Source organism: Athene noctua, chromosome 7, assembly GCF_965140245.1.
Source record: "Athene noctua chromosome 7, bAthNoc1.hap1.1, whole genome shotgun sequence".
NCBI lineage: Eukaryota > Metazoa > Chordata > Aves > Strigiformes > Strigidae > Athene > Athene noctua.
The window spans coordinates 22,750,330-22,769,403 of record NC_134043.1 but is presented as its reverse complement, the minus strand read 5'-3'; the positions used below and the strand labels follow the sequence as shown (position 1 = coordinate 22,769,403).

The 19,074-nt window shown below is 38.9% G+C and overlaps 1 protein-coding gene across 18 annotated transcripts in view; it reads right to left on the bottom strand.

The window, feature by feature from the left end:
• MYO3B (myosin IIIB) overlaps window positions 1–19,074 on the bottom strand; it is a 212,665-nt gene that overhangs the window by 111,960 nt on the left and 81,631 nt on the right. For all 18 annotated transcript variants that reach the window (XR_012633931.1, XR_012633932.1, XR_012633933.1 and 15 more), the window contains one exon: window positions 10,433–10,588. Coding sequence is in view for 15 of the 18 variants with exons in the window: in XM_074910360.1 (XP_074766461.1) it covers window positions 10,433–10,588 (156 nt within the window). In the remaining 3 variants the exon portion in view is untranslated. The remainder of the gene's footprint in view (window positions 1–10,432; window positions 10,589–19,074) is intronic.

The following is a 19,074-nucleotide window of genomic DNA, read 5'->3' as shown; positions in this document are numbered from 1 at the left end:
GATGGACCACACAGACTTCTAGATCGAAAAGTCATCTTGCTCACAGGTCCAACCTGAGGAAGAAAGCAGCATAGACCAAGAATTTTTATGTTCATTGGGAAGTCTCCTCTCTGATCTCTCCCCTCCAGCCCTAACATTCTTTTATGAATGCATTTACTTTGGCCTCTTGGTGCAGTTAAGCATTAACATTTACTGCTGTGGGTTTTTTTTCTAGGACTGACATAGGAAATACTGTTTCTGTACTTGTTCTTCTTTATGTTATTGCTAATTTTAAAATGAATTGCACCCAAACTGAAATTTACAAGAAAAATACTCAGCACAATGATAAAGAAAAAAGAGTGGAGAGTGTGCTACTGCCACACAAAGAGACACAGCCTATTTCCTGTGCACTGCAAAGAGTGACTTTTGCTCCTACACATCAGGTTTCATCCTGGAGCAATTTATTGAAGCAAGGTCATAATAGAAACACTGACACAGCCTTAATTAAGATATAAATGCTGGAGCTATAATGAAAGTCTGTGCAACCTCCAAGTAAAAACACACAGGCCAAGGATAACTTTTGGGGGCCACAGTAGCTTTAGGATTTAAAAAAAAAAAAAAAAAAAAAAAAAGAAGAAAGTTTTAAACTAATTTGCCTAATATTCATATAGATGAAGGCTAGAAGAATTGCATTAAATTACACTGTGTATAGCATCAGAGGACTATTTCTGGTTTTGTTTCTGTTATTATCTGTGAGTCCGAAGTAAATTACTGGCTGGACGCAATCAAGTTTCTTGCAGTTAATTGCTTTCAAAACTAAATGTGAACTGGCAGAGAACTTAGATATTTGGCTGTAAGAATTACTTCCTTGGATGGACTGCTGCTGTAATCCAGCTGGCTAATAAGAAGGAAGAAGCTGCCAAGCCACTGTAGTCTCATCCTAACATCTGACAATGTGTGGAACATACCTGCCCTTCTCAAACTATTAGATGCTTAAATTTCTTTTTGCTCTCTTTTCATTTCTTCCTTTTTTTTCCAGACTTCTTCAAGTTTGATTCTTCCTGATATATAGATTTGCATTTTATCCTTCAAAATGCAAGGTATCATAACTTCTAAATGATGACCAGTAGTAGCACACTGACCCAGTGTGACCCAAAAAGTAATCTCTGAACTCTTTACTGTCCTCAGAAAACTTGTTTAAAACCTTATCCATGTAAACGCTGAAGTTTTTTCATTCTTTTAAAAACTGAAACCAGAAGTTGGTAGAAGACCTTTTCTGGTTGATTCCTACGAAGATGCTTATTTACAGATAGGAACATAAGCTACCTAGTCTTTAGGAAAACATCCAAGAGAGAATGAACCATGTCTGGTGTTTGCCTCTTCAAAGCTGCTGACAACTGTGAAACTGCCACTTTGAACCATATAACTAAATCATTTGATCAACATTAACTCTCAAACATCATATCCGTTATAGAATTTTCAGGCCAGGAGTTATTAATCACTTGAGGAAATATAGAAGACCATGGTTTTGCTCAACTTCAGCTACTGTGACATTTGATAGGGCTAACAAAATAAACATAGACGGCAACTGGTGATTATTAAATATTTTTGTTACCTTAAAATTATTACAGACTTATCTACTGCATTTCATATAGCTGTCCCATATTAACTCCCCCTAAAAAACCAGCCAAATGCCATGCAGGGACCCACAGTATCTAAAATTCTGAAAGATGGCTTATAAGAATATTACCAAGGGCAAAATTTTTAGAATGCGTTCTGTGAAGACTCTTCCCTATTTCCAATTCTAAGCTTTTAATCATGTATTTTCCTCCCTGATGCTCTGCTATCAAGAGGCACTTACTAGATCTGCTACTACACTTGAATTTCTCCATATCAAATGCTGTTGTGACTTTGCTTTTTTAGATTTTCTCCTGCATGCTCAACTGGATAGAGCAACCTGTTCTTTCAGAATTGTTCATAAATAGATAACTTAATTGTACTTTCAAAGGGGAGAAAAACCCCAGAAAATTTTAATCTCATTCACTTTTGCTGATTGTCAGTACCCTTCAAACCTTCAGTTAAAAATCCTCCAGTTTTGCACTACTTCTACTCACAAGCCACTAAAGCGCTTTTTTTTTTTTTTTTTTTTTAATGGAATAAAATGGAAAGTTTACTTTTTTGAGAAAGTCTTCCTAAAGGATGCAAGATTTTATCACAACAATTTATTCAAGGAAGGGCTGGGACAACAGACAGAATATTGGGGTTCCAAATTTGAGTTTCTCTTTTAAATGTCTCCATGACATGCTCCGTGATATTTTTAAACGTTATTTATGGAACTTGAGATACTGCCTAGCTTAAAGGACTCTGGAAGTTTTGATGTATGTTTTTCAACTTTTTCAACACTGAAGCAGCTGACAGCTTTGCCAGGTTTAGATTAAGTCATGACAAGGACAAAAAAACAGGTATAATATTTGATGTTTATAAACAAACTCCAGAGAACATGCCCACTTTTTGCAGTTCATTTTGCCTATGTAGACAGCACAAAGAGTCATTTAACATTTAGGAATATTAGGAAACAGACTAAATCCCTTCTGATTTATTCCTTCAGCAGGCTGGCAACCAGCCTGGATGTTGGAATCTCTTCTACTATGACTCAAAAAAGCAACTGACCACACGAATGAGTTCAAGATATCAAAAGGCATATTTAGAAAGTGAGCAGCTCTCTCTTATAATCTCCCCTAATGTATTATCAAACACACCCAAACACTGTTTAACAAAAATATAATCTACACAGAGCAAATGTTTACTGTTAAGTGAGAATTAACATTATCCATAATCTGTAACATATCTTTGCCTAGACTTTCCAGACTCTAGGGCAGAAACAATGAAAGAAAAAAAGGCTCAAGCTTCAGGCATTATGCATGTTTCTCTTCATTAACAGGTTTCCAGTGACCAAAGTTATAGCATGGCTTTACAGAATAAGTAAAAGACAAAGTTCTTGGCTCAGACAAACTGCTTTCTATTTTTTGCAGGTATAATGTATTAAGTAAAGCTATTAATAGGCATTTCATAAGTGGAGGAACAGAGAAATATTGAGGGTAAGTGATATAACAGAGGTTACACAGTAACTCAGAGAGAGAATGAAACACAAACCTCTACCATGTTTTTGTATTATAATTCAGAGGGTGCCTAAACATTATTGGTATTTTACCTACATGCAGTTGCATGAATCTCTATCTTGAAGAATTTATGCCTGAAATACAGCAAGATTACTATCAACTTGACTTGTGTACCTTCCTTTACTTAGAGATTATGGAATTAGCCACAAAGTCTTCATCAACACTCAGTTATTAGTACTGTACTAAAATATTTTTATGATTCTGCTTATCATTCCTGACCAATGTTTGCATGTTCTGTTGTCCACACCTCTCTGTGACTTAGATTCCTATTTTTTTACAGTTCTGCAATTTAATACTACATGAGGTACAAGTCTTCAGGAATTAATTACATTTCATGTTCTCACAATGTTTTTATGAACAAGGACACTGAATAACCTAAATGCATTTCACAGTTTTTGTGTGAGTACAGGACTGATAAAAGTAAAAACCAAAACCAAACCAAACCAAACCCAAAAAAACAAGTGAGAGCCTGTGACACCATCCTCTTTGATTTTAAGAAATGCTTCCTGCCTAGAGGCAGCTACATATTGATGGGAATAAGAATGTTCTGGCTCCCAAAATGAACTCAAATCAGTATGCATGTGTTAAAAAATAATGATGTATTTGACTTTAGAATAGATGGCAAAGAAAAATTCAGCATTGCTGGAACTAATATATGTGAAACAATGTTCTGATGTACTAACCTCTGTTTTTTAAGGATTAAAGAACTTTAATAAAAATAGAACTACTGGACTATTTACCACTGAATAGAATTCTTAAAATTAAACTTCATGTAACTGCTTCTGTGGCAAAGCTGTTAATTAAATGTATATTGTTAATTAGCATTTATGCCCTGATATCATTAGACAAAACACACACAGTTAACTGATAGCTTATAAACTATCAGTTGGAGAGATATATGGAGAAGAGATAAAGATAGTACCCAGAGCTCATCCTTACGCAGCCGTGACATTGGACTTTCCCACAAAGTTTTTCCCCATGAGAGTATAAGAAACAGGCAATGCAGGAGTGGAGAGCTGATGCTGAAATTTCAGCTTCACTCAAGACCATGGCCAAACTCAATGATTTCAATCTAAAACATGCCAACAGATGAAAAAAGAATATTCTCATTACAAGTGTGGAAAGAGGGGTATCCTGGCTGAGTTTACTAAAATTGAAAACACCTGTTTGCATAAGGATAGGAATCACAGAATCATCTAGGTTGGAAAAGACCTTGAAAATCATCTAGTCCAACCATTAACATAACACTGACCATTCTCAACTACACCACATCCCTAAGCACTATGTCAGAAGATATCTGCATCTCACTGATTAAAATAATTTAGGGAAAAATAAATCTGGTGGAAAAGTTTCAAAGAGCAACTTTTTCAGTAAAAGAAGCATGAGCAATGGCAGGAGCCATTTTTCATTTTAAAAGTAATTTTTCACTAGCATAAGCCTTTTCTTTTTATTATTATTTTCTAACCTAAAGGAAATAATAGAGTAGAAAGCTCTCTAGTAACTTATCTCATGGCAAAGTGACAACAGTATGTTTGTCAGAAACAAAGTGATGATAGCAACAAATGTGTGTTAGTAGGCTCCTTTGAGCTCAGCAAGGTCAATTAAGTGCCCCAATGAAGAGCTGTGCTGATGTTAAGCCTAGCTATGCCACACACAAAGTTTATAAATGAAGAATGAAAGAAACTGAATTAAGGAGATGTTTCAGTCTGCAGCTCCAGAATTTGACCCTGATGACCCTGCCAAAAGGGAACAACTTGCTTCTTTCTACCCCTCTCCCCCTTATTCCTGGTCATGTGAAGTAGTCCCTCCTTTACTTCAGCTGTATCAGTTAATGCACCCCTCTGCAATCACTAAGAGAGAAGAAAAATTATCTGTGTGTTTCTGCTAGCTTAGTTTTTTTCTCTTATTTTAGAAGTTCTAGTTCAGAGGTTTTGACAATCACTGGAGCTGTGACAAAAACAGTATCATGAGCTTGTTCCTGGGAGCTGTGGGAAAATGAAAGAAGCCAGTTCTTGCCTTTTCAGTAGCAGTGAACTGCTAGATCAGCTCTCCACATCTCTCCATCATACCTTCTAAATCAGTAATACTGACTTTCTAGTTTGCAGGCTTGCTCTCAGGCACAACCTTAAGTGATGTCCCAAAATAGGCAAAACTGGCATGGCTCAACTGGTAAGAGAAGCCTACTAAAAAACCCAGAAGTGCTGAGTCAGAAAAGAATCAAAAGATGCAAATACAAAGCACTGAAACTGGAAGACTTTCAAATGAGACAAACCCCAGATACCTCCTGATCAGTTGTCGTCATCAGTGACTCCCTGGGTTCCCTCACAGTAGAAGTGCTATTAACACCAGCATCCTGATGATTTTCCAGTTTCTGGAAATTTTCAGCTTGTGCTCTGAAAACTCTTTTACTTATCTTTCAAATGATTCATCATGTAGTGTTGCTGTACTCCTAAAAAAGGCCATCTACTTTTCTTTCTCTCTGAACACCAGGGAATTAATGTACATTTCATTGTGCCACTCATGGGCACATCAATAAATAGAAAAAGCATGCACATATATCCAATGGTATAATAGAAAGGTTTTTGTAAACGTGGGGTTTAATTCGCCTATTTACTTTGACGTGGTGACTATACATCCAGATGACTTCCATAGATCACCACAAATGAACGCCAGTAAATTGTTTTACAGTACCATTTGGTCATGGTTTTTTGTGGTCAGATACTGTATTGAAAAATTTTTAATAAATTCATTGCAGAGCTTTTAAAGGCTCTTAATTGATACCAATTTTCCTAGGGGTACCATCTTCCTACTGAAGAGCCAAGCTCTTTACTCTTATGAGACTATGTCTATTCTCTGGGGAAGTTATAATTAGATGTTCCTGGTGGTTGGTTCTCTTGTAATCATCTTATGTTTGTAGCCCAGTATTAACACAGACTTGATATTTTACAGGGATATGCTTTTGCAACCTCATTAAAGTTTGTACCAATCTGACCAAGTTTCAGATCTTTGGAAAATCAGCACTTCATCATTCTGGACAGTATGATGGTAGATTTCAATAGTAAATGATCACTGAATTTTTGTCCTCACTGAGCATGCTCTCAGCCCTGATCAAAGTGGGCTGGTGCTTCAAAGAACAAGTATGGATCATAAAATCATAGACTGGTTTGGGTTGGAAGGGACCTTCAAGATCATCTAGTTCCAACCCCCTGCCATGGGCAGGGACACCTTCCACTAGCCCAGGTTGCTCAAAGCCCCGTCCAACCCGGCCTTGAACACTGCCAGGGAGGGGGCAGCCACAGCTGCTCTGGGCAACCTCTGCCAGGGCCTCACCACCCCCACAGTGAAGAATTTCTTCCTTATATCTCATCTAAATCTACCTTCTTTCAGTTTAAAACCATTACCCTTCATCCCATCACTACACTTCCTGATAGAGAGTCCCTCCTCATCTTTCCTGTAGCCCCCTTTAAGTACTAGAAGGATGCTCCAAGGTCTCCCTGGAGCCTTCTCTTCTCCAGGCTGAACACCCCCAACTCTCTCAGCCTGTCCTCACAGGGGAGATGCTCCAGCCCCCTGATCACCTTTGCAGCCTTCCTCTGGACTGGCTGAAGCAGGCCTATGTCCTTCTTACTTTGGGTGCCTCAGAGCTCAACACAGTACTCCAGGTGAGGTCCTTGTATTGGGTTTGCATGACAAGGTTTTGGTAGCAGGGGGGCTACAGGGGTGGCTTCTGTGAGAAGCTGCTAGAAACTTCCCCTATGTCCAAATGAATCAATGCCAGCCAGCTCCAAGATGGACCCACTGCTGGCCAAGGCCAAGCCAACCAATGGTGGTGGTAACACCTCTGTGATAACATATTTAAGAAAGGAAAAAAAAAAGACCAACTATGGGAGAGCAATTGCAGTCAGAGAAAAGAGTGAAAATATGTGAGAGAAACACCTTTGCAGACACCAAGGTCAGTAAAGAAGGAAGGGGAGAAGGTGCTCCAGATGCTGGAGGAGAGATTCCCCTGCAGCCCGTGGTGCAGACCATGGTGAGGCAGCTGTGCCCCTGCAGCACATGGAGCTCCACGGTAGAGCAGATCTCCACCTGCGGCCTGTGGAGCACCCCACACTGGCATAGGTGGATGTGCCTGAAGAAGGTTGTGACCCTGGGGGAAGCCTGTGCTGGAGCAGGCTCCTGGCAGGACCTGTGGACCAGTGGAGAGAGGAGCCCATGCTGGAGCAGGTTTGCTGGCAGGACTTGTGATCCTGTGGGGGGCCCATGCTGGAGCAGTTTGTGAAGAACTGCAGTCTGTGGGAAGCACTCATGTTGGAGAAGTTTGCGGAGAACTGTCTCCTGTGGGAGGGACCCCATGCTGGAGCAGGGAAGACTGTGAGGGGTCCTCCCCCTGCAGAGGAAGGAGCGGCAAGAACAATGTATGATGAACTGACCGCAAGCCCCATCCCCCTGTAGAGAACACAGGAGTGAAGTTGAGCCCAGGAAGAAGAGAGGGGTGGGAGGAAGGTGTTTTAAGATTTATTTCTCATTACTCTGATTTGATTGGCAATAAATTAAATTAATTTACCCAAGTTGAGTCTGTTTTGCCCATAACGTTGGTGAATGATCTTTCCCTGTCCTTTATTTCCACCCACAAGCCTTTCATTATAGTTTCTCTCCCGTACCCAGTTGAGGAGGGGGAGTGATAGAGCAGCTTTAGTTGGCACCTGGCACCCTGCCAAGGTCAACCCCACCACAGGTCTCATGAGAGCAGAGTAGAGGAAGAGAAGTCCCTCCCTCGACCTGCTGGCCACACTTCTCTTGGTGCAGCCCAGGATACAGTTGGCTTTCTGGGCTGCGAGCACACACTGCTGGCTCATAGTCAGCTTTCCATCCACTAATACTCCCGAAGTCCTTCTCTGCAGAGCTGGTCTCAGTCCACTGACTGCCCAGCCTATGTTTGTGCATGGGATTGCCTCAACCTATGTGTAGGACCTTGCATTTGGCCTTGTTGAACTTCAGGAGGTTTGCACAGACCCACCTCTCAAATCTGTCAAGGTCCCTCTGGATGGCATCCCTTCCTTCCAGCATGTTGACTACACCACACGGGATACCATTATATAATGCTACAACAATCAGAAACACATTCTTTAATAGCAGTTAGGCCCACTGGCTTCAAAGTGAAGGTAAAGATGACTATTTCTCCAGCAACCTGATCATGTCTCTCCTCCTATCGTTCACTAGCAGAGGAAGAAGCTATCTAGTTCAGAGGCATGATGGCCAAAGGCAAACCAAGAGTCCAGGAAATAACAAGATGGATGCAAAGAGTCTGCTAAGAGTAGAGCTTTAAGAGTAGAAGAGAAACTATAACAGAACTGGGAAAGGTGAATTCAGTGATGAGAAAGCACAAGAGGGCTGTGAGCTACATTATCAGGTGAGGAGGAACACTAAGAACAGAGAAATGGCTGGAAAAATAGAACCAGGAATAGGACTTGCTGAAGAAGGTGAAGATTAGAAACAGAAGCTAATAGAGCGGTAGAGGAAGATGACACAAGAAGCTGACTAACAGGAGAACAAAGCCTTAAGGACAAACAGAGAACAGTGAATGAAGACTGATGGGAAAGATGGGTCAGATAACGACCTGGGACAGGGAACCTGGGACTAGCTGGCCAAGTAAATTTGGGGACATCAGGGACAATAATAGAATTTAGAGTGGTAGGGAGGATAAGATTAGGACTAAACCCCTTGCAATAGAGTCCACTTCACCCCTGCAATTTGCAAGTGATACTGCACACAATTTGCCAATAATCACCCTTGGCAAACAAAATATTTAAGATGGGTTAGGTGGTGACAAGATTGACAAGGAGTTAAACTCCCTTAGGTGAGCACTGATTCATAATGGCAGTGCTGGGAAGCAAAATCCTTCCTACATTCCATTCATGCATAAGGTGCAGAAGCTTGTCTGTCACAGCACTCCTGGTTAATATATGTAAGGGCTTGAGGAAAGAAATGCTGTCTTGGTCTTGGTTCCTTCTCACTCCACATTATAGAGATAGATCCCAGAAGAATGTATTGGGATACCATGAAGAATCCATTTCAGAGCTCCTTTCAGCACAGGGATCATTTCACTCTGTCTCTATCTTCTGTTTGGTCAACAGCTGGGAAAACTGTGATACCTTTCAGGCCAGACAACCCATAGGTGTAGGCAATCTGATCTGTGAGGTGTTATATGGGGGAGGTCTGCTTAGGAGGCTAGACAAAGCAGAAACTTCTACTGTAACACTGGCATAGCTCCCTCACTCACAGGAAGCAGTTCCTAGTATATTTTTCCAAAAAATAAGGAAAAAAAAGCCCTACAGAAGTCAAGATCACTTTGAAACTGTACTTACAGATATTCTTTTATTTTAACATGCACATTTTTGTTGGGCTTTTAGATTTTAGGTACAGTCTTATGGCATGTAAGTATATACATGTTAATGACTTATGAATCATGACATTTCATTTTCTTCGTCAAAATTAGTAGGTGTTTGTTTATAACAATGGGACAGAGCTGATATCACTCTAGACAAATTTCATATTACAGAATGATTGCTGATCTTGGGAAGGTGTGTTCATTTGCATTTAATTCTCTTTTGAAACGGTGAAATTCTGCCACCCTCTGGACAACAACTAAACTAAGACATATTTACAATCAGCCTCAAAAGTAAAAAATTCCACTGCTGCTGATAATTCATTGCTTTTTAAAACACATTTAAAAATTAATTACTAGGCTGAATGAAAAATAACAGATACTATTAAACAAACAAAACAATTACTTTAAGTACTGAATAGCTGTCTTACTAATAGCATCTAATCAAACAGCAAACTTTAAAGTGTTCTGTTCTTAACCTTTTCTAGCAGTCACTTCATTGTTCACAGTTGTATTTGTAAAGATCTGTTACCAAAATATGGCATAATTTTTCATCATGCCAATATGTATTTCCACAAACCAGGACATTCTGGAATAATTAGCATCTCGGAGTCGAATGTGAATATATATAGAACAGAATTCAGTGGGAGAAAGAGGGCTAAGGAGAAGGTTGCACTATGGCTGATCAAATCAGCTTTAAAAACTGTCAATGGGAAAACATATCTCATGCATTCACATGGCATGCAGCACTTATTGCTAATAATACTGCTAGTCAATGCACTTAATATGAACATTTGAAACAGTACATGTCTGTGAATTCAAAGTTTCAACTTGTGCTTCCACGATTAGAGTGGGGAAGGAGAGCTGCAGCATATATGTTGTACAGTACCTTGTTTTGGCTATGGAGCCTAGTTGCTGCTGTTCTTGGATGAGCTCAGCCAGCTGCTTTTGCAGAGACATATCTTTACCATGTACTTGTTTAATAAATGGATGTTCCAAAAGATGGGTGACTGAAGGACGCTTTTCAAAATCCTTGATAAGACACCTGTGACAGAGAAATAGTGGTCTCAGGCAATGAGATTTCATTACAGTATGATTTGAGTTGGCTTACTGTGTGACTGTTATTATGCAGTAGTTTCTTTTTCCACAAATTTGAGTTCCTCAGTATGCAACAAGTATCTTCTTCTACATTGGAATAAATCTGGCATAAAATACTTGACTAAATGAATTAATCTTAAAAGTATACTAGCATAAAAACTATGAATTTGAGCTTATTTAATCTCTCTTTTTAACTGTAACTAGCTTACTATGAAAAAATGGCATCGCATCCTGTAAGTGCTGTACAGTTCATATGCATTAAACATAACCTAAGATGAATAGAAAATAATTAATTCACTTTAATTTTCTACCTATTCTCTGATGAGAGTTTGACTAAGAAGTGTAGGATATAGCCTACTAAAAACCACAAGTGAAACCTGTGATACAACACCAGTCAGAATGATTTGATACAGAGCTTTGCTTTGTTTTTAAAATGAATGCTTAGGTAGATCTTCTGTGTTGCAATGATGTTAGCATAAGAATCAGAAAATTCTCCAAACCTAGGTAATTCAGACTGGAAGAGAAATAAATAAATGAGTCAGAATTAAATGCTAGCCAGGGTATCAAAGTTCTGTCTGTGATAGGAACAGGTGATATAGCAATGAGTAAAGAGATACATCCTATTAAATGAAGATAAAGTATCATGCTAATTTATATAATGGAGGTTTAAAATTGAGGAAGCCATCACAACAGTTTAATTATTTTCTGTACATAAAGCTGAAATAATACAGTCCAAACAGAAGAATGATCTAACAGGATTAGACTGCTTTAAAGTATTCTCTGTCTTTATATTAAAGTATTCTGTATTCTGCTCAAATAATATTGACATTATTTGAGAATGTGAAAAAGAAATACTGCAGTCCAGTATATACCTCCCTTCTAGTACCTATCATTTCAGCAAATTACAGCCCAAGATGAGTTTATTTGATGAGATGCATGCTTTACAATTACATCGCATATTTGCTGATATTGTGATACACCTAAAGTACTTCCTTAGCAGGGCCAAATATCACAAAGTTTATCTTTTTAGTCGAATTTCAATGAAACTTTAACACCTTTTAGAATAATTTACGTTCTAGCAGTATCAATAGCAATTTGCAAAATTTAAACTAAAAAAATCATACACATTGATTGATTTCAAATACTACCAAACACATTAGCAAATGATTAAAGTTTAGCCTCACCTCAAAGACTTTACTGAAGCCTAAAGTCTGGTCTTAAAATGATCCTGAAATATCTTTGAACATAACTTTAATACTTCAGGTTCCTGAAAACCATTTTCCGAACTTCTTGGTACATCTAGTCCAAAAAAGACAGTCTGTAAAATGTGCTACCAGTTTTATAACTATTTTGGTGAATTTTGCTACAGGCTAGAACTGTAGGCTCCTGATAGAAAGACTGAAGTAACAGAATCTGCCTTATCTTCATCCCTCTGAGTGCAAGACTATAAATACCGGTCATTCCCCCCCATGAAGAGATCCATCATTGCCTTCAACAGGTTCTGACAACACCCCCCCTCCAAGCTTTTCCTTTGTGATCCATGGTTTTTAAAAGTCAATACACCCGCGCAGACAATACAGTCCATGCCAATTCTGGTTAAATTTATATGTTTCCTGAGAAAAAAGAAAAAAGCATTTGAAAAGAAAGATAATATTTATCAGGAAGGAAGAGGAAAAAAACCCCCAAACAACAAAAGCTATGCAGTATACAAACCCACAGATTAATGGCAAGTATCTGAAGTGTAGATTTCAGCTGAAAAGCTCTTGCACTCATGTGATTTTTACCATTCTAACAGTAATTACACATTTATAATATTTATGCCATAGTGTTAATATATACGTTTTCTTGTTAAATTTGACTACATCAGGAATTTTTTAGTAATATAACTGAATCCAAGTGAAGCTATGTTATAGAATAATAGAATAAGAATAGTTTGGGTTGGAAGGGACCTCTAAAGGTCACCTAGTCCACCCCCCCTACAATGAGCAGGGACATCTTCCACTAGACCAGGTTGCTCAGAGCCCTGTCCAACCTCGTCTTGAAATTTCCAGGGATGGGGCATCTACTACCTCTCTGGGCAACCTGTTCCAGTGTTTCACCACCCTTATTGTAAAGATTTCTTCCTTATATCTAGTCTGAATCTATCCTCTTTCAGTTTAAAACTACTACCCCATCCTATAGCAACAGGCCCTAATGTCATGGCAGTTACTTTTCAGATAGTAACAACGTTAGAGTTTAAACGGATTCTTTTCAAGAAATGACACAGTTCCAGACAGAATATCTCATGTTTACCAAAAGTGTGAAGAACATACAAATCTTTTACATGGTGGTATGCAGTTGTTAATACGAATTCTACTCTGAGCTCTGGAACAATACACTCCAAGGACACTCTGTGAACAAGATTCAGAAGTTGCAAGAGAAATTTTTCAATATAGATGGCCCCTAGGTGAAACATTCAAATGTCTAAGAGACAGAAGAAACACATCTTAGGGAAAAAAGTTCTTAACTTCTCTATTATGTGCCTGAAATGCTAGCCATTTAGGTCAGGCAGGTGTGTTTTAATAAGCATAGGTAGGTTCTGTCAGGGAGATGGTCTTGAAGACTACTTTAGGATAACCTTTGCTTCTGTTGTATACTCCTGCCAATCCCCTGCTGACTATTCACTTTGTATGCATGCTACTCTTCTGCTATGCAACTGTCAAAGCTTATATATAGTTTCATCTACATGCAGCCTTCATTCTCTAATGAATTTGTTAATGACACAAGACACATCCACATGATTCTATGAACAAAGTCTCTGTTCCAAGCTCAGACAGAGCACGCCTATATTGGGCCAAGTTTGTGCCTATATCAGAAGAACAGAGCCCTTTCAGACAGTTAGTGAGATGCAACAACAAAGCAGAGCTAGTAACTAACAGCTGTGTAAGAGTGAGGGACAGAGGCTTAAATCCACATCTGTAACTTCTTGTGTGAGCACTTCTACTCCAGTTCAGGGAAGAAACTGACAGGAGAATGTACATCTCCACTGAAGCTGGTTTAATCCATCAAGTTAAATGGTAAGTTCCTAGCACATTAGAAACACAATAGCGGAAAGACCAGGCAGGCCATAGAGAATTGCAGTGTGATGGCATATACACTCTCCTTCTGCTCTGAAACAGCAGAATTGTTGACATAACCACTTCTAGAAATTACTCCTTATTATGTTTCAAGTGCCAGTAACCATCTTGCAGCTTAGTCACAGTAGGTACTGTGGGCTCAGTGCGTACTCAGATATTCAGTACTAATTTGGTGCATCCGCAGGCCTGCTGTGATGGAGTGCAGGATGGAGAGCTGTCATGTGACACTGAAAAGACAGTCCTTATGTTTCTCCCCTTGGTGCACATTCCTTTGTCCTAATTCCTCTCTATACAGACAAGACCTGTTAATATTCCAAGGTATATTTACGTGCTTTGCTTCTACACACTGTTGTTTCGGCTGTGTTGCTTTTAGTGCCACATTAAATGGGTGCTGCTACTATTCTTAGTCAACATTACCTGTAAAATAACAATTCTTGAGCCACCATATGTGCTAGTGAAAATGGATGCATCAGACTGCCAGTGTCACTATAGGTGTTCGGTAAGGTATCATCTACACTGGAAGCAGTACTGACACTATACGGCTCTTCAGAAAAAATTATTTAATATAGAATATCACCTCTTACTATGCTAAAGCCTGCATGAAGGTAAACATTATCACAGTGTTTTCTACTGACCTGTATCCTGAAATAGAACAATAATGTATGAAAAAGTTAATTATATGGGTGCCTGGGTCCAAAGTTGCCAGTACATTCAGCCAGGAGATGTGAAGGCCAGAAAAAAAGAAATCAGGAAGTAATACACAAAAATCCAGCAAAAGTAACATTTTAAAGAGGAAGAATACAGTAACAAAACTGCTTTTATAAAGTCACTTATCAGAAAATATTCAATGCAGCCAACAGAAACCAGTGTGTGCGTTGTGCAAGTAAAAAACCAATATTAAGAAGTCATATCACTGAAAGGAGAAACACTGAGGAAAGGAGAAAACTAAAATATCTTCAGGTGCTCATCTGAGCATTCATTTAAGACCAATTTGGACAGTTAGCTTAGGCACAGTCAAACATCAACCATGCTGCAATTACATACAAAACCAACAAATGTGCTGCACCTGCAAATTAAGCTAATTTGTTTGGCCCATGAAAAATATTTTTTTTAAAAAAGTGGTGAGACTGCTTTGCATTGAGCAGATTGACTAGCAAATCTACTACAAGATGGGTTTCATGTAAGGTATGATGAAAATATGATCATGTTCAGTCTGTTATTTTTTGCATCTAAAATAATGGGAAGGCTAAGTAAAAAATTGAAAAGTAAACAAACATTGTACATGTTTGCCTTGATAAAAGTCAATCCATTACCTTATTTGAAATTCTAGTGTCTTCCATCATGCTTCCTTAGCTGAAAATTAATTCTCAGAATTCATTAGTGTCACTACATTAAACATAGGTTGCAGCCATTTGCTGCAAACTCACAGCCAGGCTCCTAAGCACCATTTCCATTCTGCCACAATTACAGGCAAAGATAAAGCATTTATTAGCAAGGGATAAGAGCAGACTCCCATACACACAGGCCTGTCTGAGGCAGCCTCTAAAAATTCACTGGCTGCTTGCACTTGGATGATAGCATTGTTGGAATTGCTATATCTCAGCAATGTAAGCTGCCATTTTGCACACAGCAAATCAGATGACTGAAAAGCAGAGATATTTATCAGCATTCAGGAGATAATATTTACTAATGAATAAATGGAAATAGATTTCACAAGAACTGCAATGGCGGTCTAAGTCTCCTGTGTGTTCAGAAATAGAAAACAATTACTGATGTCATTCACTACTGCAGCCAAGCCTAAGTAGAGCAGCAGCAGTCATTTTTTTCAGAAATTCTGTTTCATCAGATCTATTATGATCTATTTGTCCACAAGTACTTTCTTTAAAAATAAAGAAACCAAGCAGCTCCAACTCTTACAGCTTAGTTACATTACGATTTATCTCTATTTTGTTTTCTCAATTATTACATTTTATTAATGCTGCAATTTCTGATGAGTTCTCATCTGCTGGCAGTGAATTGCTGGAACTTATTTTGACTCATAAACCAAATATCCAACCAGATATCTAGTCATTGTTAATCATCTACATGCACAGAATAAGCACAGGTTATTATTTGGAAGAAATGATGACTGTGTATCAAACTCTAATAGAGTTGGGGAATCCACATCACAGCCTCTGGGCAAGAGAGATATAAAGTCTCCGACCTGTTCAACAAAAGTCCTTCTTGCCACTCCTCTGGTCCCTCTCTGCCGCTCCCTGGCCTATCAGGGTGATCTCCCCATTATTTCCTTCTCACACAGATCTACACTGCTCTCCCCTGCCCTTCAAATACTTCACTGCTCGCACAAGTACCCGCTGCCTAGCAATGAGGAATCTTGCTAGGACTTTCCTAATGGGACAGAAGAGCTTTCCGGGGTCTTGAACAGGACCAGGTCATCCTGAGGTGCTGAGATCCTCTTCTCCCAAACCCAGAAAAAAACAGATACCAGGTTGCCCCCAAAGGTAGAGATGACTCAGCTGGGGATCTAGAATGAAGATTTCCCAGAGGGAGAGGAGAAAGAGTAAGGTCATATTCTCTTGAAGCTCACCATAAGCAGGAAGAAGAAGGTCTCTAGCTTCTGAGATTATTTTTTATTCTTCATACTTTCCCAACTACTTTCATCAGAAAGTTGTTTCACGGTGGAAGATTAATGAAATCAAGAGCATGACCCCAACTGGGCTGACTCCCCTGCTTAGAGAAATGTAACGACAGACACTGACAAGCAAGATCACCTAGGCCAGGTACTTTAGGTCAGAAAATTCCCAGTCAAGGAAGGAAAAATAACAATCTCTGAGATTGTTTTTAACTGGTTAAAATGCTCTGTTCCTATCCCTCACTCTGACCTTCCTACCTTTGTAGCACATGTTGTTGTGTCAAGACACTGGTCAGTCACATGCAGCAGAGAGGTGGAGAAGAAAAGACATTTCATAAATTATGTTTGAAATAATGATGCAGGGATGGGTCTGCTTCCCTGAAGCTTCTCTGCTTTCTATTCCCAGATGTGCCCATCCCCCACTGCTACAGATCACTCGTTTGCAAAAATGAACTAAAAACCTGTGACAGCTTTGCCAAGAGCATTTCTGTTTTCAGTCCTAATTCAACAGGACATACAGGATACAAATAACCTTATCTTCAAACTATATATAGTTGCCTCTTTGGAAAAGCCAACTCTGAGCACTAAGGGTATGTATATAGGTTAAACAGGTCTCCTGTCTTGAATCAGCATCCCATGATAAATAACAAGGGCTTTACTCTTCCTTCTGCTACAATCAGATATCAGGACGAAAGACTGAATTTATGACAAAGTACTTAATCATCACGTGCCTAACAAATTCTCACAGTCAGAACACATTTATATCTTTATTGATCTGCCTTTTGTTAGCAAATGCTGTAAATTACTGATCTTCCCTAACAATAAGAGAAATATTCTAACACTGAAATGTCACCAGCACCCGTTTTCTTAATAAATCTTCTTTAATTTTTAACATCAAGCACCACATAGTGTAATTTAGAGTATACATCTGAAACCTAACAAAGGTTCACTCACACTGAAATTGTAAAATTAGGTGTGGTAAATAGCTTTACCTCTTCTAAAGCTCCAAAAATTACAAGTTTCCCAGCCTGCTTTGGGCTCAGTAGACACAACAATTTATTCTAGCTCATATACATGGTTCAGAGAACAATAGAAACTCTATGGAGTGGCACCTCTTGCAGCTCTTAGAATGGGTCTGACTTTGCTCATGTTAAACCCTTAGAATTTTACCATAGAAAACAGAAATTCAGTGAGAACAATTCCAGGGAGCATTTCAAAATACATACTTAACACATTTAGTTTTTTGAAAATGGAGGGTTTCTAGCCTTTTACAGGAATGGGTCTGCTCTATTTCTTTGGCCTGTCCTTGAAGACTCAGGAACACAAAGAGCCTTCAGAACCTTTTATAACTGAAGCATTTTATTATAAACAGTATGTTTTGCATTTGTACAAAACATTCTCCCTTCGGTATCCATCCCCCTTTGACACTACAGCATGCAGCTGATTTGAGGCAGTTGGAGCATAGAGAATGTAGGAGATAAGGAAACCACAGTCCGATACTGACAGTTTATTTCTTATATATCTTATGTCATAGCTGGAAAGGTAGTTAAGGACATAATTATTTTTCTCTCCTTTGGAGTTTAGTGTGTTCTTTCCTATATTCCAGAAAATAATGACTGCCACTAAAAAGGCAGCTGCAGATCCATTGTGCCATAATCACAGAGCAGCTGGGAAAAGTTTCTCACTTATACACCATTAAGCGGACTGCCTGATGCCCCAGCCATGATATGATGTCTTCATTTGAACTAAATTCACAAACACCTGGGCAGATGAGATCAGGTTAGTTCTACTAGTTGGGAGTCCACAGGCAGTTACAACATTCTTCCCATTATGGTGTGCCAGACCTGACCCGTACCCCACAGCCCATAGGAGGACAGCAAGCGCATCAGTGCTTCGTGGAGCTTTCCTTTATCTAAAAGTATGCTGGACTGCTTCATTCCCAGCTCTGAGTGACTTTGGGCAAAATGCCCTTCATCTCAATTTCTTGTAAAAGAAGGAATTGAACTCTTGTCTCTATTCTACAAATACAGATGACTTTAAAATCTACTGACAGGAATATGGCATTGCTATTCTACTGTTGCTTCATCAGTCCAATGCAAAGGTACTATTATCAGGCAGAAGTGGTGGATCACTATTTAATTTATATTTTTTGCAACCCCAATTTTTACTGCTTTCCTATTTCCATACTTCTGCCTTTCATACCATTGAAAATGTATTCCAAACAAACTTGGATCATCTAGAACACATCCTTTCTTTGAGAACTAGAATAATTTAATTGGAAGAAATAAATACACACCTAAAAACAAACTACTACATGATCAGCACAGACATATTTCACTTCTCTTTACTCCTGCTATCTTCCTTCCTTCACACCCTGCGTCTTAGTGTTCATGTCTACCACTTCCCTCTTACCATCCTCAGTCTTCTGCCATGCTTAGTCTTTACTTTTACTAAATATTATGGAAGTGAAAACCATGTAGTAACATCCTGCCTTTACATTTCCTTTCAAGTAAAGCTGAGACATGGCAAACAATTCCTTCCAATAAATGGAAATAACCTTAGAGCTCCAGAAGTATCTAAACTTCAAATTAAGCTTTAAAAGCATCCCAGAGAAAGAGAAAGAGGCAGAGACTACTTGAGAAATTGAAATACTAGCACTTAATGACAATAGGAGCCTGAAGAATG